Genomic DNA, 21,171 nt, shown 5'->3' on the forward strand with positions numbered 1-21,171 from the left:
CAGCTTCTGCATCTATAGCACAGGGAGGAAGAGTGGGCGGAAAGATTCTAAGAGCCAGAGCACCAGGAAGCCTGCTGTGAAACGGTCTCCCCTAGAAATGGCTGCATAAACCAGAACAATGGCAACATCAGTGGATGTATTAAATTGGAAGGAGAACATTTCACGGGGTCCTATCCCTAGACCAAGAACTATAGCTAACTAATGACTGCTGTGAGAAGGGAGGTTTGGCCTCATCCAAGACTGAGCCCCCATTATTGGTTATCCAATGCAGAACGGTTATCCCTGAAACGATACATGCACAAACTTTTAAGTTGCAGCATTTAATAACTCACAGATACCATCTCACTGGGCACATCGGCCCTGGACATGTTCCTACTATAGTCTCTCATCATGAAACATTTTCTCTACTTCATGCTCCAAATTTCTGGGCAGACTTTTACTAGTTCTCTGACCACTGAAAGCTTGACCACTAATCACCCTAGAGGAAGCCAGGCCTCAGCTCTTGATACTATCACTCCTTACCACACTCAGTGACCTCATTTGGTCTCTCTGCTTGCCCACTAGCTGCTGTTAATCTTTGGGCCCTTGCACGTGTTGCCAATGACACTTTCCTGCCTTAGCCTGGAATCTACATCGCTTCTTTTCTTCCCTACTTTAGGGTCTACTCAAAATCAACCTTTCAGTTGAGATATTTTTGTGGCCAGATACAGTATGGAAAACTTTTGTTTATTCCCATCTGCCAAATATTCCTTGTTTTCCTAGTGTTTCTGCCTACTTTATCTACAATACTACATGACTTATGCAATGTGTCCTGTCTCTCCCAATAGGAATGTCACCTGTAAGCAGCTGCTTCCCTATGGATTAGTCACTGCCACGGTTTTAGCATCTACCAGCTGACACATTGTAAAGGCAGGAAATGAAGAAGAGAAACAGAATATGAAGGAACTGGAAGAAAATACAAATAAGCAGCTATGGGTCCGTGGATAGTGCTTGACACCTATTCCAGGATAAGCAGGCCTTACAGAGTCCCATGAGCACTGAGGTGATGGGAGGCCTGGACTAGACCCAGAGCCCTAGACGGGAGCTCTTATTCCAAATCTAGAGACAAGACCCTGGGCTCTTAACCTCACTGGCCTTAGTTTCCCCAAATACCAGGCACAGAGAGGTGAAGATGCAGAAAAGGACGTTCGTATGGACAGTTCCGGGGCCAGGAGAGTCCACGTCCTAGCTGTAACTGAAAACGGAAAAGAAAATGACTGTGCTAGAAGACCAGTCATGGGTTCTCCCTCAGCTCTGCCTGGAGATGACAGAGGAAAGGAAACATCGGACTCACCGGTCTCCAGTGAAAGCAGAGGGACAATGGAGCAAAGGAGCCCAAGTAGCGCTCTCATATTCTCCTGGAGAAACAGAAGAAGGGAAGGAAGACGGAGCGTTAGTGACCTAGCAAATCTCTAGGTTTCCTGACCCTCACCTGCCCTCACCCATAACTCCCCCACCATTCCAAGTTAGGCTTCTAGTTAGAAAGTCAGGGTGTGTGTGTGTGTGTGTGTGTGTGTGTGTGTGTGTGTGTGTGTGTGTGTGTGTGTGACAGAACTGGGGACAAGTTAAGATTTAAAGCATTTCCAACATCTTTCCCAAGACATTTCTAGTCTTATATTCCGCTTGAATCCCCTTAGAACACATTTTACAATCAACATAGACTACGGCCAGATCTCTACACCCACGGGCGCTACATCTACAGATCCAACCAACTGTCATGCTAAATAATTTGGAAGACTGTACTTCTATGCTCAAGATGCATGGCTTTTAGGACAGTCCCTAAGACACAGAAGAACAACTGTGGCCATGACACTGACATTTTATTAGCTATTGTAACTAACCCAGGGATGACAAAAGTACATAGGCAGATGTGGAGGGGGTTTGAGCACCTACATACTTCAATATCTACAGCAGTTGTGGAGCCAGTCTTCCATGGGGATAGATGTAAGTGGACTCACTAAACCCAAGTAGCCGTCTCTACCTTTGTACATCCCTCTCCACCCAGAAGGTATTTCCCACACTCAAGTCACGCCTTCCTTGAAAAACCCAATATTCAATTGCCTGTACAACATAATACATGGAGATGTGCCCCAAAATGACTAAAATAAATCATATCAATATATTAAAGCTGCGTTTATTCTTGTGGTTTGGGTGGATTTCCCCTTCGCTGGGGATTTTTATACTTTCCAGAAGATCTATGATGAACATGTGAGAATATTTTCACAAAGGAAAAAAAAAAGCACTTGTTGCTTCTATATATCCAAAGGCCTCACCAGCATGTCCTTAGATGGTGGTTAGCATTGGGGCTCCATATTAAATGGAGGTCCTGATGACTTACTCTCCTCTTCAAATTCTTATCATTACATATTCATTTTATGAAGTGTTGAGTTTCATGACATTTTCATCAAGTGTATTATGTACACTGACCCTATGTAGCCTGCATTACCCCCACCTGGCTCCTTCCCACTCTATCTTCCCTCCAACCCCCCACGTCTCCTGTCATGTCATATATGGGTCTTTGCTAGGGTCCACATATGAAATAAAACGCATTTGCCTTTCTTTCTGATAATATGATCTTCTCCTGTGCCATCCATTTTTCTGCAGATGATTATAACTTGGTTCTTTTTCATGACTGAATAATGTTCCTTTGTGCACATGGACCACATGTGTGTTACCCATGTTGATGGACACTTTGGCTATTTTTAATTTTAATTACATGGGCCTTAGCCCATCTATATATGGCAGGGAGTGTCACCAGATTAACGACCTGCCTAATTTCTTCAGGACATGCCCAGAGCCTCATCTACAAAACTAAGTCCTTAAAACAGTATCAAATTAATGCAAAGAAGAACACCAGACTAACAGTTTTGCCTACCTCTCAAGTCCCAAATGAGGTAAACCTGCATATCGTCTCCTTTCTCTACTTATTTCGTTCTCCTGAACAGGTGCCTCATGTTGATGTTCAGTTAAGTTAAGACATGAGACTTCACCTCATGTCTCCAGTGAGCTTTTATACAAATTCACTGAGGGGCCCCTGAGAACCCCAATCCCAATAATACAGCAAGTAAGTATTCTTGCCCCCCCCCAATTGCCCTCCCCTGGAACTCCCCATCTAGTTAACAGCCACACAGGGCTCCAGATCTACTAAGCATGCACTTAAAAGAGACCTGGGCTCTGATCCTGAAGCAGCTACCCCCAGGACACTCTCTACCTAGTAACAGTTGGTGTTCTTCATCACCGACAACCCCCAAACCCCAGTTTATTCAAAACTCCTGTAATGCTGCTTTCACTCAAGCCCCTGCTTGGACTCCTTGCAACACCAGGCTCCTTATTTGTCTCTCTGCCTGTGGATTTCTATATGCCAATCAGATCAACTACTCAACACCTCCCCTAGGCTCCCAGTGCATGTAGAAGAATCCCGCTCCCTGGCCAAGCATAGGGCTGCTCTGTTCCGGGGCCTTCACCATGTGCTCCAGGCTCTTAGATTTGTACTTAACTGTTTCCTCTACCCTTTCACTCACTGGCTCCTACTCCATTGGAACTCAGCAGCCTAGGGCTAGAGGCCTCCCAGAGCTCCTGCCTGGCTTCATTCTCTGGGCATTCCCAGCAACGTATGTCTGCTATGCCCTAAGCATAATCTTCTACTTAGCCCAGGATGGAAAGTAGCATGTAACACTGTGCTTGAAACCCAGAAGTCCTTAATAAAGCCTCAAGGAATGAAAGAGAAAAGAATGAGCAAAATAAACATCTGAATCTTCAGTGCAATTCTGGGAAATGTCCAGAGCAGACTATGAAACTCATTGCTTGGAAAAAAAAAAATCAACATCAACAACAAAAAAACTGCCTTTCATTTTATGAGACACTAAATGTGTCTATATTTTTACCTGTAGCTATAAGTGTGAAACATAAAGTCCTTTAACCAAGATGACACTCCTGGAGACTAAATGTCTGAGGACTTGAAGATTAGCTGGAAAATGTTCTACTTGAGAAATTGCATTGAGTATACAAATGTTACAACACACTTTTGAGATGAAGATTGATGGGGGGCAGGTTTTATCTGAACCTTTAAAACACACCCATTCAGTTCTTGTGGCTGTAACTCCAGTATCAGGATGTTGATTCTTAAGCCTGGCTTAAGCCTTGTTGGGAGCTACCCAAAAGTAGTAAGACTGCATTCCTCACATCTCCTGTAACTCTGATCCCTCACCATAAAAATCGGTCATCTACCACGATGTAGGTTAATAGTACTAGTGCTGTATTTACTCTAAACTAGATTCAGATTATGAAATATGATAGGAGGTTTGGAAGCTTGTGTCCTGGCTTCTTACCTCCTTCTGTGAGCATATGAAAGTGTGTATCAAGTCTTAGAAAAGAAAGGGTTAACATGCTCCTCGGTATCAAGTCCTGGCTATTCACTCAGTCATCTGAGTATCAACAAGGGTGTTTATAAATAAATCACATGGATGCTGCTGGTTGCCGGTTCACTCAGGTACAAGATCGGGCTTGTTTGTTTATTAGGCAGAAGAAGGAAAATATGCCAGGCTGCCCTTTTACAGTGTATGGCTCTCAAGCTGGAATTCTAGGCTAACTATTTCAAGTCCATGGCCAATGACCTAAGACCCGTTTCTTCCCTCGTGGTTGACTAAGTGGTGGAGGGGGCAGGGAGACAAGTTTTCCATCTACCCCAACCCTGCTCTAGGGAAAAAATTAAAAAAACAAAGCAGGATGTGAGGAGACCCTTTGCAGGGTATTTGAGTCCTTATCTGGCAGCAGGACCTGGGGGTTAAGGTTCCATACCAAGCAGGGTGGGGTATTAAATGAGTGAGGAGATCAGAAGGGGGTGTGGGCTGAAAAACACAGCCTTGAGATGACACCCACTGCGCTCCCAAGAAAAACCAACCAATGCTAGGTATGGTGGCACACACCTGTAATGCCACCACCGGGCAAGCGAGGCAGGGGAGTCATGAGTCTGAGGTCAACCTGAATGACACAGAGCAACTGCCCCTCTAAAACAAACGGGCGAAGCAAAAGACCAAACAAGCAAACAGACACCACCCAAAATCAGCACCCGTCCCTTATGTCCGTCAACAGTCATGTTAAGACCCAAGGTAGAGACGAGCTAGGCTAGGCATTTCAGGACCAGCAGTGAAGAGACTGTCCAAGCCACGCTTCCCCACAGAGGGGGGATGCTGGATAAGCTCAGCTTCGGTGCCTCAGTTCCTCTATGTGACGACTGGAGCTGATGATGGTATCTGTCGCTGAGTGCTGTGATGATGGTGAAATGAGCTGCCACATGGAAACCACGTGCAGTAAAGCCCCACCCACCACCACCACTGCCGTTATCGCCAACACCCACACTGTGATGGCAGGTTTGGATAGAAGATTTTCAGTTTCCATTCATGTCTTTTTCTACCCACTGCCCTGCTCAGCCGCTGTACATCGAAGCCCATGTCCACCCTTGGTTCTGGGCAAAGAAACAGGAATAATGACCCAGGGACCAGCTCATGGAGTTTGGTGGCTCCGGGGGAAGTGAGTATATCCACATTCATTCCGCCGGGTCACGTGCCTGCAGGATGAGACCCGCCCCCCACACAAGGGTGACGGGAGACAGGGCCCTAGCTGGCCTGTGGGAGTAAAGAAGGGTATTAAGAAATGCCTTCTTTATGGAACATAAGCCGAAGACAGGTGTCACAAACTGTATCTGGAAAGGGGGGGGGGCTGAGTGTCTACAACAGGGGGGTACACTGAGGGGCTGGATTTTAAGTTGCATATTGGCAGAAAGTCACTTAAAGATTTTATACAATGGAGTGGGGGAATGGCTACATTTTGACTTTCTATGGAGATTTTCACCATTGTGTGGAAAATAAGCTGGAGACAAGCGGAACGATGTGGAGAACAGACCTCTTGAAGGCCCAGATGGGCAGCCGGAGGCGATGGGCAGGGAAGAGAGACTGAGGGTAGCTGAAGGTCAGATTCTCTTGAGGGTTGGGTAGGCAAGGCAGATGAGCTGGGTTGAGACAGACTGCTCTGACGTGAGCCGAGCAAGCTTCCAGTACCAACACTAGCCCCGGTCTCCTCGGGAGGAGATCAGGAGTGTTCTTTCCCACAGAGATTAGGAATTTGAAGGTGGGGTGAAAGAGGCTCTGAATGTTCTGAGACGGCTCTGGCCCCCCGAACTGGGAACTCACTTCAATCAGATAGCCTGAGGAAGAAGGTCAGCAATGACCTGCCATGGGACAGCAGGGCCCTAGGGCCACAGACTCCCTCAAAAATCTGACAGCATCTTCCCCCTCTCTCCCTCCTCCCCTTCCCTTCCCTCCCCAGCCTCTAGTGTCTACTGTCTTGCTCTTCTTCTCTGCCATCAACCGTTTGAACTTCCTTTCCACGTATGTGTGAGATCACACGGTCCTTGTCTTATTCCGCCAAACACTGTGTCCTCTCAGGTCCCCATCCACATTACCTCACTGTGTCCAAATTCTGTGCCTCCATACAAAAACAAAACCAATAACTAATTTGATAAAAAAAAAAACCCACTGTCCCCCAATAAAAAATGTGACAGCAAACATCTTTGCACACAGGGGAACTGTCCCAAGACTTCCTGTGCAGCTGAGGTTAGAAGGCTTTGATTGCTTATGAAAAATGACTAAGGAACCCTGCGGTGACCCAGCCTCTTACCTTGAAGAAGGCTGCTTCCTATGTGAGTGGTCCTGCTTCTCAGGAGGGAGAGAGCATCTTTAAGGGGCGTGTCTACCTGGGGAAGAAGAGCATAGGTATATTGAATGGACAGGTGGAAAGGGCCCCAGAGCCACCAGCACCCAAGTCTATGTCCCACGGTCCTTTAGGACAGAATACCTTTAGGGAAACAAGTCAAGGAGTCAGGAATGTGGAACTTGACTCACAAAGGGTCAAATGCATGTGCTGTGCTGTGCATTCTGCCAGTCAGAGGAACTCAGAAATGGATGAAATCCCTCTGGAGATAACTGGCTCCATACTGGTGGAAAACAGAGCTAAGGACTTGCCACGTGCCTGAAGAAAAAAACATGGAAAGTTCCCCTTTAAGAGCAGGCACATTAGCTTTTGAAAACATATTTTTTTTTTCCTTAAACCAAACACATCCATATGCCTGCCCCCCATATTACAGAATTTAAAATAATTCCCCAAGAGCTGTTTGTGATTGCCTTTCTGGTATTCACCACTCATTATTCATTTCTGCAGTTTCCTCTCGTATTTTGGAGTCTATTTTTTTTTTCATGTCTGAGTCATTTCCTTGTGCCTATAAAAAGCTAGTGGGACCTTTCAATGTCCACCACTGACACAGACCGACCAAATCGATGCTAAACATTTGCGTAGACTAAATACACTAAATCCCAAACTATGAGTCATGCCTTGGGAGACAGAACACAGCAGCACATTGAGTTGTCAGAAGCACAGTGGTGCATTATCATGGGTCCTATTACAGCGCAAAATCAAAGAGAACATTCCAGATCTTTCTGTTCCTAGCCAGAGGACTATGCCCCCCTAGTCCCCAGGAGCCTCAAAAAATAACTATAGCCGATGGGAACCACAGAGAAAGTATCACAGGGTGGCTCATACAAGGGGAAAGGCTAACAAGTGGGTAAATCTAGGGACCTTCTGCAAAGACAGCTCCCCATTCACTCCAACCTGCTCCCCTCCCCACCTTCCTTTTTCCACCTGAACCTCTAAGTGCCTTCACACTCTTCCCACTTCTTCCCCATGACTAAAACACCAGCACTTCAATCAAGATATCACTACTCCTGGGAAACATTGCCCAAGCCAACAGCTCTCCTTATTTCTTCAGACAAAGGACCTTTGGATCTCTAGCTCACATCGCCTGCCTCACCCCCACCTGTCTTGACTCCGGGGATGATGTCAACCTGCCTGTCCTTCACAGCTGGTATCTTGGTTGCTGGTCCTGAGTACCTGTGCCATTCTGCCCCTGGATGCATCTCTTCAAGTCTCCTTAGCAGCAGCTGAGAGACTTACGACAGCACTGAACTGATTCTGATCAGAAACTGTCCTTGGGCCCGCCCCGATACCCCGTTTCCACAGCCAGGCACAAGTGACACAGCATCTCCGTGGCACGACACACAGGTGCCTCGGACAGCTGAGGCAACTCAGCTAGCACCCCAATGACGAGTCCTCTCCACTTGAGATGAGAGAAAGCAGGACAGGACAGACCATCCCCCCCCCTATATTCCTGTGAGCAAGGCCCCATCCTTCACAGCTTACACATGCCAAGTGTGTGATAAATACTAGTAGAAGAGAGGAAGGAGGGAGGGAAGGAATCCCTGGCCTGCCATCTTTGAAGTCGACATGAGCAGACTGTTACGGAGCCAGGCCACCTCTTACTCAGTCTCTTCCACAGCACCCACTTTCCTTTGCCTGCATCCCCTATGCTAGGAGGCATCACGAAGCCGCCAGCAGATGTAGCCACCTGGCCTTCTAACCTAAACAAACTATTATTTACAAATTATCCAGGTTCTGGTATCCTGTTACGGCAACAGATGCAGCCTACCATAGTACTAGACCGAGAAGCATGAACGTGGACTAAATTATGAAAAATAGAAAATAAGTACAAGAACCAATATGACCATTACCGATTCTCAACAAAAGCCCCTTCCCAAGAAGGGTAGTGGCCATGACAAGAGCTGTGGATGGATGAGCTAGCAGCAAGTGGGCGGCGGGGAGGGGTGGGGGTTGTCCCTCATCCCAGGGGTCAGAAGGAAAACCTCATCCCAGGGGTCAGAAGATCTACCTTGTCCAATGCAGGCCCAGGGAAGGGGACAGCTGTAGGCCCCAGAATTTTCCTCAAGGCAAGTCCAGGCCTGAAGAGGGTATTTTTCTTGTATGTGGCCATACTGAATCTATGAGATGCTTTCTTATGAATGAGGAATTTCCCACGAACTTGAAGTCTCCTCCTCTTCCGGAGGAATTCCCCACACTGTGAATCCTGCCTTCCAGGACAGAAGCTAGGCACGGGCTCTGTCAGATGCACTGAGGACACACATTGTGTGGGTCCGCCACAGAGGAAACTGCTAACTGCTGCTGGAGGAAGCTTGTCCTGGGACTTGGACTCGGTGTGCCAGAACAGGCTGTGCTGGCCCTAGAGCGGGATCTTCCCAGAGCAGGCCCAACAGCAGCCCATACTGTAATCTGGTTACTCTCAACCCCTCTCTCCAGACAGACAGCTCTTTCCACATGTGAGGGGCTCTGAGCATATGCACAAGTTGACACCCTAGTCTATACATGCAGGTACATTCCCTTCTATACAGTCTTTCCCCCGGGGCCCCCAGGCAGGCGTATTGGGAGTGGAGTCCCCCAAGGTCACTCAGGACAGCCTTTGGCAGCCATGGAATTGGAGTCCAGATAGTTGGGGAAAGAATCCTAGAGCACCTGAGGACCTGAAGCATGATCAAGAGATAAGTGCTGAGTCTCTAGCGGGCCTCTCCTTTTGACCTTATAGACTCTTCATTATGACAAGGGATGTGGCTCATGAGTTGCAGAGCTGATCTGCACAAATCACTGGACTTCGGGGGATTATAGAGGCAATTCTAAGGAAGCCAGACCTCAATAGAAGCCCAGGAGTGGGAGTACAAAGCAAGAATAAGTCCTTGCTTCTACTAGGGGCCTCGTGGAGCCAACTTTCAAATCTGAAATTTATAAAGGAAATCCTAGCCACCTAGCCATTTTAGTTTCTGTCTCTCTGTCTGTCTCTGTGTCTCTGTCTCTGTGTCTCTGTCTCTGTCTCTGTCTCTCTCTGTCTCTCTCTCTCTCTCTCTCTCTCTCTCTCTCTCTCTCTCTCTCTCTCTCTCGTTTTTGTTTTTTGTGTTGCCTTTTGTTTGATTTACTGCATATGACCCCAAGCCACTTGAAATGAACAGCAAAGTATTTGGCTCATAGTCCTGGAGTATGGGAGCATGGAGCTAGCATCTGTGCTGGGCTGTCCATGGTAGAATGTGAAAGGGCAAGAAAGGGCAAGAGTGAGCAAGCCAGGGAGGGCTGAACTCACTTTTATAACAACCCACTCCTGCAATAATGGACTCACTTCCCCTGTGCTGGCATTAATCCATTCCTGAGAACAGGGCCTTCAAGACCTAATTGTTTCCTGTGAATCTTGCCTAACACGGCTGCCCTGGAGAGTGCATTTCACACCTGTGAACTCTAGTAACCACACTCAAACCACAGCACACACATTCCACATTTCTGGCCTCATTCCTACATGTCTACCATTCCAAACAATGCCTCCTAGAGCTACAGCATCTGTAACACATTTGTAACCTCTCACACCAGACAAACGAATATATGTGTAGATTTAATACATGGAGAAATATTTAGAGAATTCAGCTCCCCACTACCTTAGTCATAATTGAAAAAAAGCAGGAGTTTAAGCATGTTCCCCAGCTTGCAAAGCGTCATTGCCTATGTGTCTACTAAAAAATCAGTGAACATGGGTTTTGGTATTGAACTAAGTTCACGATGATGATGCTCCCCCTGATAACCCCTTTGTTATTTAGCTTTCAACCAGATTCTTAATAGTTGCCAAACTTAACCAAAAGGTCAGTGTGATAAAGAAGGCTAAAAGGAACGTACAAAGCCACAAAACTACACAACCATAGAACTGCTTTACAATCCTATACTTACTTACAGGAGCCCTTGATTCTGAAACCAGAATGGGTGCATTTCCAAGAAAATCTACAGACATCCAAGGGACCTGAGTCTATCCCATTGGGGTCATCAGTTTTACCCAAGGAGATGATTTTTATACTGAAACAGAGGTGGGTGTGTATTGAGGAGAAAGGAAAGAAGCCTCCAAGATCTCGCACGGAAAAGTCAGGCAGCATCAGAGAAATATCCCATAAAGTAAGCTACTTTGTAGTATTGGGTTTGATTTCTCCAGGTCAGTCTTTGTGTTGAACGTCTAAGTGGTGTTCTCTTAAGTAAATGTCCCTTATCATCTCGGAATCCCCAATCATGAGACATGGAAACATCAAGTCCCACAAGCTCAAACCCTCGGGACAACATAGGGTACCTCATACTAACTTCTAAAAAGTCCATCTATTTAGGAGTGCCCAGACTCAGGCTGAGAAAGGAGAGGGTGGGAATGATCCCAGAGGCACCTGGGGATCTCTGTGGTCTGTACTAAGTGGTTGCCATTCTACAAAAGTTAGTAACAGACAGAGTCACAGCCAGACACTCTGACCTTGGGAACCACTGGAACCACTGGAGAAATAACTTTACAAAACTACAAGCCAGCAAAGTCTCACACACAAGAAGGGACCAAAGAGACTCACTTCCGGGAAACCCCAATGAACATCAAGACCTGCAATTTTCAATCAGAGTAAATTGATTTGGCTTATTTACCCACCCACACAACGAGGGGAAGGGATTATCTTTTTAATCACAGAGGATGCATAAGGATGTGAAGATAAGGTAAAAATTGCCCAACAGGTTTCATGTGCTACGATGAAATGTCAATACTGAGCTGTGCAAGGCTCAAAGCTACAAGATAGCCTGTTACAACTAAGGCACACGGGTTTAGGGACAAAAGGGGAAAGTGAGGCAGAGACACAGCTACTGTCACAAGAAACTACAATCAAGACTAGGCCAGTGGGGGGGGGGGAGGTGAGACCAGCTCCGACTCTTAGTTGAGGATCTGCAGATAGCCAAATGATGCAACACGCTCCCTTAGAATTTTCATTGTTTTCTCTTCTACACTGTTTTACTGAGGTAACATATACAGCAGAACACGGATGCCTTAGGTGCTCAGTTCCACAAGCTGGGACAACTCTAGATACCAAGAAGACATCCTATATTTTCAATTTTCATCAACCCCCAAAGTCCTTTGTGCTCCTCAGTGGTCACCCCCACGTGCATGATGCCCCTTATTCTGATTTCTATTGTTGCCTTTACAGATACTCCCTACAGTTTATGCTAAATGCATCCTGGACAGCTAGCTTCTATACTATTACTACTACAGTTTATCTACTAGTACATGGGATATGTCAGGCTCCCCATCCTCACAAGTGCCCTAATCACCACTACCTATCACACAGAGAAGGCAGTGAGTGGTTCTCAACATGGTGGGCAGGGCCCCTGGGAGAGCATTCCAGAAACTATGCTGAAGAGAAACATAGGGAGCGAGTGAAGTCCCGAGTGAGTGTACGTGGTCGACACTGGCACAGCTGGGTCAAGGATCCCAATGTCTTAGATCCACAGGAAACGAAAGCCTACCCCAGGCTAAGAAAATAGCAAAGCCTTCCCTCCTGGGTCCAAGTGTGAATGTTGACAATGTGTGCGGAAATCCATCCTAGATTTCTCCCCTCTGGATGCTTACAGCCTGAAACGTGCTCCCCTTTAGAGACTGATCCTACCAAGACCAGTGGAACCTGCTTATATTAACCTTTCCTCCTTGTTTATCCATTTACAATAAACCCTTCCTCCATGTCCAGCTGCATACAATCACTCCACCTCTCGGTTCAACTATGTATAAACACTCTGAGCTTCCGAAGGAATGGGGCTTCTCCATCACCAGAGAGCTCAGCCCACCCAATCCCAGCTTTCTGTATGTATGTCTGTCCTTTCTTCATTCCCCACCCAGTCAGGTCAAGTCCCTGGAGACATGCAGGATGTGGCAGGGGACACTTTGGGTGACTATCTAGAATCTGGACCAGTTCAAGGCAGTCCAGTTCATGAAGACTTGATCCCTGTCCTTCATGACCACCAGGTCATCCCCAGACACAGCAACAGAAAATGTATCTGGTGTTTTGAGCTTAACCCCGACTTCATCCCACATCTATAGAAAATGCACAGTAGGAACAATTTCCATACATACTGAAAGGCTTAGGAATGCTTATAACTGCTGTTATAACTAAGAAGACTCACCTCTCACTACACTGAGACCTTGACTAAGAGTCAAGAACTTGTTAAAGGTATTCATGTGGCCACCAGCTCACCTGTTCCCCTGAAGACTTGAGTTTATCCCCACACTATTCTGTGGTCAACATATATAAAGTGCTGCCTAGCTTTATGCTAATGTTGTGAAATATTATTTTAAAATGTGTTATATTTGTTTATGCTGTGGAACATTTGTTTTAATGATGCAAAGATGTGTTGCATTCTTTTATGTTGCATTTGTTTAACTCTGTGAAGCTGTGCTACTGTGCCTATCTAAAACACCTGATTGGTCTAATAAAGAGCTGAAGGGCCAATAGCTAGGCAAGATAAAGGACAGACAAGGCTGGTAGGCAGAGAGAATAAATAGGAGGAGATCAAGAAGTGAGAGGAGGAGGAGGACTCCAGTGGTCAGTCATGCAGCTACACAGCAAGCCCTGGAGTAATAAGTAAAGAAAGGTCTATAGGATAAAGATAAAAGCCCAGAGGCAAAGGCAGATGGGATAGTTTAAGTTAAAAAAAGCTAGCTAGAAATAAGCCAAGCTAAGGCCGTGCATATATAAGTGTTAATAAGTCTCCCTGTATATTTATTTGGGAGCTGGTGGGTCCCCAAAGAGTCAAAAGAGTAAAAACTACTAACTACACCCCAAACATAGGCATCCTGAAATACATAAGTTTAATACAAACTGCTTTTTTTTTCCTTCTTTCCATTTAGACATTATATTACTGTTTTAAAAATTGTGGCCCACTGAATTGTATTATATCATCTTGGAGTTGCAAACAGATGATTTAAAAATATTTGCACACAGAAGTGTCGGGTAACTGGTGAGGTAAGGAGCCCTGATTGAAAGCCACAGCCCCTCACTTTTCACTTCGCTCCTGCTAGGAGTCATTGCTGGACTTTCAGGTGACCTGAGTTGAGGTGGCCCGGTGTGCAGAGCTGGGCCCTCTAGACCCTTTCTGTCAGCTCAGCGCCAAGCTGAACTACGGTCACCAACCTGCACTTGTGGAATGGGGAACTTCAGGAGGCGTTAGCCTTGCTCTTCCCATCCCTTTAATGAGAACCAGATGAAGGATTCAACCCCACTTTACACCAAGAATCCTTTATTTCCCCCAAATACTTCACATTATCTTGAAGACACTGACAGCTGCGGCTTCCCGGGTCATTTGAAACATTTCTGGTCAGTGTGGATTCCATGTTTGCTTCCCTCTCATTCTATTTTAATTAATGGCATCGTATAAATCCTTTCCCAAACAGATGAGAGAGAAAAATGTCTTAGTTACTCCGTCACTTGTGTGCCATGGACACACACAAGGAGGAGACAGCGCAGAATCCAAAGGTAGTGACCAGGGACTTGGAAAATCTTCAGGGACTTTCAACACCTGGTGGGTGACAGGTCTCTTTGGCAGGGCCCCTCTGCCCACTCTCCGGTACTAGGTGTGGCTAGGAATCTGCTGGCACTTCCGGAGGCCAGAGCCAGCAAGGAGAGGAGGGTGAAGTTGCCAACGCTGCAGATTCTTCTCCTGTACCCCTAACCACTTCACAACCACACAGAGAGGGAAACGCAAGCCAAGCGCCAGCTTTTAATGACACCTGGGTAGCACTGTGGGGCAGGTAATGGCCAATGAGTCAGGGTTCCTGACAACTTCTCTCCTTTGAAGTGGCAAGTTCATTATGGACCCATCCATCCTACAGCGCAAGACTCTGAGGACCTAAGCTCTTCTCTACGCCATACCCTCCTCTGCCACGGCTGTCTCACTGCCATGGTCCAGCTTTGCCCAGCTCGTTAACAACAAATTCCCTCTATAGAATCTCTGTGCAGGAGAACAGACATCTGCAGGTTCCCAATCTACCCTGGTTCTCTTGCTTGGCTGACTCATGACTCTACCTGAGCACCCCTGCTATTACTTAGAGCACCACTGAGCTGTGTGTATGACCACTGTCTGTCTCCACACCCCCTCTACTGGCAATGCTCACTGTGTCCTACAGGCTACCCAGACCCACACTCTTTGCAAAGTGGCAAATTTCAAAGTACTGTCTTAGGGGAAAAAAAAAAGATCCTTCCGATATTCTCTAGCTTGCCAAGAGGGCCCACGCATGTGAGAAGGCAGGGATTTTTTCATTTATCTACATCACTTTCCCTAGTACTTTCCCCCCAGTGCCTGGCACATTAGTAGCATTCAGTAGATATCTATTTGATAAATGAGTAAAGCTTATAGTAAGCAGTGTCTCACCAGGGTGGAGGATTTGCCAGAAGAGCTTATGTGCCTCGGGAGCATAAAGAGTACTTTGACGCCTCATTACAACACAGGGTTCAGCAGAGTCTGTGAGAAAGGGGAAGTCTGGTCCTTCCTCGCCAAGGCTCCATAAGCATTTAGAGCAAATGTCCCTTATTGAACTGCACACCGGCCACCCAACAGCGAGCCCCTACTGGCAAGTACTTACCGAGCACCAGAATGGCTGTCAGCCCAGACTGAAAATAAGTCAGACCCCCATCTCAATGGACATTATGTTTCCGCCTAGCTCAGGAGTTAGTTTAGTTTAGGATGTGGAGGTGTAACATTAAATAAAATATAACGTGCGGGATGTTAAGAATTTAGAAGGGCTCAAAGAAGAGAAAGATACCAGCAGCTGCTTGGAAAGTGGGAGGAGAGGTGGGATTTGTCCCCAGAACCAGGCCGACTCCCGTAGCTCACGGCCGTGGGGTTCCATGAGGTATATCTACCTCCGGAGGATTGGCATTAAGCCAGGGTGACTCAGGCACAAGTTCCAATGACAGATGGACTTCAGCTCCTTTTTATCGTGGCTGGAGTAGCTCAATTGATTAGATTCTGTTGTCTCAGTTCTTAGGATGTCCCTCGGAGCCCCAATTATGGGATGTCTCCATCTGGTGAACATCCCCAACAGTGAGTGCAAAGAGCGAGCTCTGGTAGAAAGGGGGGTCTCCCTGTCTTCCCTGATGCCTTTCTCACTTCCCTCCCTCCCCAAAACTTTAGGCGCAGGGGTTTTGAAGCCCAGAGGGTGCCAGCCCTCAAACAAAATAGCCTCCATCTGAGCTGCCATAAAACAAAGTGATCCTGGCGTCTCACCCACAGAACTGCTGCGAGGATAAAGGGCACAGTAAGAATAAGGGGCCCTATAAACTGTCAGGCTCTGGGTATGTTTGTAAACAATGCGTCTACATTCCCCAGGATCAACCTGTCTGGTGAGAGGATTCATCCCACCAGATGGATTAAGGAATTTCACCTCTTGACTTGTTAAAATCTCTCTCCTGAGCCCTAACCTATAAGGGGGTTTGTTTAGTTAGTTACAAGTTAATTACACTTGGCCAGATCTCAAGGCCTGGGAGCAGTTTACACAGGGAGACTCATGTGCCTAGAACAAACCTGAAGAAAGCTGGGCGAGTTCCCCAAATTATTTACACGACCTTTAGCCTTGCATGCGTGCCCACAACACACACACACACACACACACACAGAGAGAGAGAGAGACAGAGACAGAGACACAGAGAGACACAGAGACAGAGAGACAGAGACAGAGAGACAGAGAGAGAGACTGAACTGCCATCACCTTTATCCTTCAGACATGCTGGCTACTGAGTAACTTAAGAAGTATATTTACCAGGGTCAAGGCAGCAGCATGGCCTGGCCACCCCCATCTCCCCAACTCTCCAGTTTTCTCCTACCTGGGCTTGCCCGGGTGCCCCAGTGGGGTTGCGCAGGGATCTAGCAGCTCCGAGCCAAACCCGCCCAGACCGGGAGCCACCGGAGCCTGGGAGCCACGCGAGGGGTGCTCCGGTGCCGGCACTCAAGGGTCACATTCCTGCCGCTCTCGGGGGCAGGCGAGCCCCTCTCGGTCAGAGCCGCGCGCTCCCAGACGGTTTCCCAGCGAGAGGAAGGAGCTGTGTCTGCCCGCCCGAGGAGCAGCACGCTGCTCCCACTCCCAGCCGGGCCCGCGGGGGCGTGCAGCGGGCGGAGACTGGCGGCCCTGTTAAGCCGCGGGCGCGAGCGAGCTGGCCTGGTGCCCACGCCCCGCCCTGGGAGCCCGAGAGGTTGGACAGTCGTGTCCCTGCCAGGCATCTCAAAGTCTGGACACCCCAGCCAGGCGTCCCAGAATCTCTGCATCCCCCTCATCCCCCCGCCCCCGCATGCATCCCCACCCCCGGGTATTCCATCCCGGGGTCTCTGCATCCCTGCGGGGCATTTCAGGGTCTTTGTATTCCTGACCTTGCATCCCTGCCAGGTGTCCCGAGTCCGGGGAAGAATGCCTGGGAATCCCAAACCGCTTGGCTCCTCTTAGCCTCGGCGTTCCCAGCAAAATTAGCTGGAACAACTCACCTCTACACAGCAACGAACCTGGGCCACCTAAATAAGATCTGAGCTAGTGACCCTCCAGGTATCAGATCCCGAGGCCAACACTTAACAGTTCTGTGCCCAGCACACAACTTCTGGAGCCTGGCGCTAGGTGCCTCCAACCGGCTCTGGGAACTTGTCAGTAAGTTTGTGATACCACGATTTCCTCCTTGGTTGTAAAGGCGCACAGCAGCATCTTGTGGAGGGGTAGAGATTAAATGAGCCCTGGCACAGATGAAACACTGCATAGGCTTTATACTTGGTTGCATTACTGCTCTACGCCAGGCTGAACAACCCTTTCCCTTGTCTTATCAGAACCCAGTTAATTCTAGGACTTAACTATGCAAAGGAAAATTCATGCCCAGAAAAAAAAAAAATCAAGAATAGCCAAGGTTATAGGGCTGGGTGCTTCTTTCCCGGTCATAATGGGCCACCCTGCAATACCACTGCAAATAAACAATGACTGCTTGCTCCTTCTAGAGCACATGGCCATTTCCTGCAGGTCTTCCAGGGTGGACAGGCCCTGGATTCCCTGCCATAGTCCCACAAGCACCTTCGGAAACTCAAGGTTGAAGTCACCTGGGGGCAATTCTGAACTAGAAGAAAACAAAGGAATGGCCGTCCACAGCAGCTTGTTGTAGATGTTGCCTGGGGACTAGCAGGGTAGAGGTTTCTCACTTATCTGTTTCCGGAGGTTTGAACTGTTCCTTTTTCTCAGAGAAGCAGGTTTAAGTCTGGCAGTGACATGGTACTATGCAAATTCATTAACTGTCCCCTAGGTCAGTAGTCCATAGAGGTGGTTCTCACAGCCTTGACTACAATCATAACAAGATCTGACCCCTCTCAGGACCAGAAATGTCACATTGTAATGACTGAGGGCCACCTGGTATCTGTATTTCTTACGACTTCCCTGTGGCTCCCCTGCTCAGCTCCCATCATGATGCAGGCAGACCAAGTCTTCCACCTCATGGCTGTTTCAACAGAGGTGTACTGTGGTAGTTTCTTTTTTAAAACTACATATTAACTATACACAGTTATTATAGGCTAAATGTAACAATTCACACATACGTAAGAGTTTAATGATACCTACCTCCAATATCTTATAGTCTTCCTTCGATGGCCATGTTCTTTAATTCTCTTTAATATCTCATTTATAACAGGAAACATGATATTTATCTTTTTTTAATCTAGTTTGTATTGCTTAACACTAACCCCGCTGTTGTACACTGTTGACAGCCCTAGGCTCCGTCAGTATCATAACTGAGTCTGGTGTCCATCATGGCCTGAGCCAAAGAGTGCATTCTATTACACTGTCGTGCTCATCAAAGCATCCAGGAGTCTCCAGACTTTCCTAAGGGAGCAGGAATGAAGAGCCAACAAAAAGGGGAAGAAAAAAAAAAGTTATACAAAATGATGCTGGAAGGAAATTATGGGCTTGGCTACAGTTTGTAAAACCACAGGATGACTTGTGGGTCAGAAACCCTCGCTGGAGATCAAGCAACCTTCAATTCAATCTCCTTCACCTTCACTACCCCCAGTGACTTCCAGTTAGAACAAGAGGAGGGGAAGAATCATGAAGAGTGTGTTGTTACTGGCAAGGATCCCGGGTCTTGACTCCGTAAACACGAAACAGCTCTGAAGCAGCAATTTTTTTTCCTGTCACCAGAAAGAATAAGAAGGCACAAGAAACATCTAGAGAAATGCATATATGGGTTTAGAGACAACTGTGTTTTGACAGGCAGGGCCTCTGTGACTCTTAACTCACTACACCTATTTTTGCTATTTGTGGAACTTCCAGGAACCTCTCACAGAACCACAGCACAGACTTGAAACCACTGTCCCAGATGGACTTCCTTGTACAGCCGAGTTCTTCTGCTCCTGTCACACATTTTCCATCTACCGACATCCAAACAGGCACTTGTGAACCTCTGTCTCGTCATTGAAACACCTTAGTTTTAAGCAGTTCAGTGTTTTCCCCAACTCATTTCTCTAAGCAGTTCTTCACGGGCTTCTGAAATTTTCAATCAAATAGTCAACATATTTGATTTTTTTTTTTTGCAGTCCTTTATCAAGTCCTTAATAAGTCCTTTATTTTTTTTTTGCAGAAGGCCACAGGATAACTGGGGGTGGAAGGTGATGTAAACGGATAGCCCACATCAGGGCAATGAGCCATTTCTTCTTAACTTCCTTCATAAGTGGGGGGGAAAGGGACAGATGTGACAAGCCAATTATTTGCTTCATTGCAGTTTAATCTTGCTCAATGAAGGCAAATAGCTGGCAGAGGCTTTGTGCCTGGATTATGTCACATATTAACAGAGACGCACGGCCTTGTGCTGATGCACCGAACAGAACCAGATTGGTGGAGGGTGCTCTCCTATCTCAGCTTCCTTTCTACCTCCTCTCCCTCTCCTCCCCCCTCTCAACATGTGTCCCTTTCAGGATTGCTCAAACCTGAGAAACTCGCAGCACCAGCAACTGAAATTTTGTGGACCAGTAGGCTGTTTCCCATGATTCTCCCTGTTGCCCAAGAAGCAACTATTGGGCTCAGTCATATGCCATACAACAAGAGCATGAACTCCCTTTAGATCCTCTTTTATTTCCTTTTTATGTTTTTATATCATGTGTGGGTGTGTATGTCCATGTGTGCATTCCTGGGGAGGGATAGTTTCTGTATGTGTGTGTGCACATGCGTGTTAAGGTCAGAGGACAACCTTGAGCATCATTCCTCAGGCTCTGCCCACCTGTCTTTGCCTCCCCAGTGTGCTCCCCCATACATGCCATTTCTGATTTGGGTTCTGAAGACTGAATTTGGTCCATGTGCTTGCAAGACAGACAGACACTGTACTGACTGAGCATCTCCCCGGGCTCTAAACTTACTGTAAAACTGAGATTCCAAATGGCCCCACCATCATTGTTCTCTGCAAGTGTCTATGAACAGTTGCTAAGTTATATCTATGTTCCTTTTCTGTATAAGCATCTGTCAAGCCCACATATCCATGTTGGGAGTCTCAATCTGTCGGTCTCTTCTAAACAAAACTGAAATGTAATTTCTCTGTGGGGTCTTCCTTTAATATGAGCACTGTAGTCAATTAAAGACAATCTCTTTAACCTTGAGGAGCCACATTGCATTGCCCCCCTCCCCCCAAATGTATACACACCATTTACTTACCTTCCCTTGAATCTGGGCTGGCTTTAGTGATTTGCTCAACCCATGGAAGGAAGGAGGTGGAAATGACTTCTGAGGCCAATCAAATGAACTTCTTATTTAACTGGTGTTTAAGAGAAGATATGGCCTGGTATGGTGGCAAACCTCTGCCCCATGGAGGTACCCTCTGTATTCCTGTGCAGTCTGAGGCAGGAGGATCAGGAGGTCAGCCGAGACTACATAATAAGTTGCACATCAGCCTTCTTGCTTGTTGTTTGTTTAAATTTTATTTATGTATGTAAGTTTTTTTAAGGTATGAGTGCTCTGTCTGCATATATGCCTACATGCCAGAAAAGGGCACCAGATTCTATTTTAGATGGTTGTGACCCACCACATGGTTGCTGGGAATTGAACTCAGGATCCCTGGAAGAGCAGCCAGTGCCCTTAACCACTGAGACATCTCTGCAGCCCCACATCAGCCTTCTTGAGCCGCACAGCAAAGCTGAATGGAAGGGAGGGAAGGAAGAGAAAGAAGAAGGGAAATGAAGGGGGAATGGGGGAGAGAAAGAGAAAAGGGAAGGAAAAGAAAAGGGGAAAAGAGTATGTCATGTTTTTTCTTTCTTCCCTGTTTCTGAAAGTTGTAAAACTGGCACCTGGAAGACCCAGCAAAAGAGAGTGATTTGTGGCTGAACTTGAAACAGACTCCTAGAGAGGACCTAAAC

The 21,171-nt window shown here is 47.0% G+C and overlaps 1 protein-coding gene across 9 annotated transcripts in view; it reads right to left on the reverse strand.

The window, feature by feature from the left end:
• Il1r1 (interleukin 1 receptor type 1) overlaps positions 1-21,171 on the reverse strand; it is a 69,388-nt gene that overhangs the window by 20,843 nt on the left and 27,374 nt on the right. The window contains exons 1-4 of one of the 9 annotated variants that reach the window (XM_042265551.2): positions 16,638-16,911; positions 6,892-7,065; positions 6,715-6,786; positions 1,334-1,397 (exon numbers count right to left, since the gene is read on the reverse strand). In XM_042265551.2, coding sequence (XP_042121485.2) covers positions 1,334-1,391 — 58 coding nt within the window. In that variant the 5' untranslated portion in view covers positions 1,392-1,397; positions 6,715-6,786; positions 6,892-7,065; positions 16,638-16,911. Of the gene's footprint in view, positions 1-1,333; positions 1,398-6,714; positions 6,791-6,891; positions 7,066-16,637; positions 16,912-21,171 lie in introns of those variants that run through there. The other 8 variants (XM_042265546.2, XM_042265549.2, XM_042265552.2 and 5 more) reach the window with 8 other exon arrangements.

Source organism: Peromyscus maniculatus, chromosome 21 (assembly GCF_049852395.1).
Source record: "Peromyscus maniculatus bairdii isolate BWxNUB_F1_BW_parent chromosome 21, HU_Pman_BW_mat_3.1, whole genome shotgun sequence".
Classification (NCBI taxonomy): domain Eukaryota; kingdom Metazoa; phylum Chordata; class Mammalia; order Rodentia; family Cricetidae; genus Peromyscus; species Peromyscus maniculatus.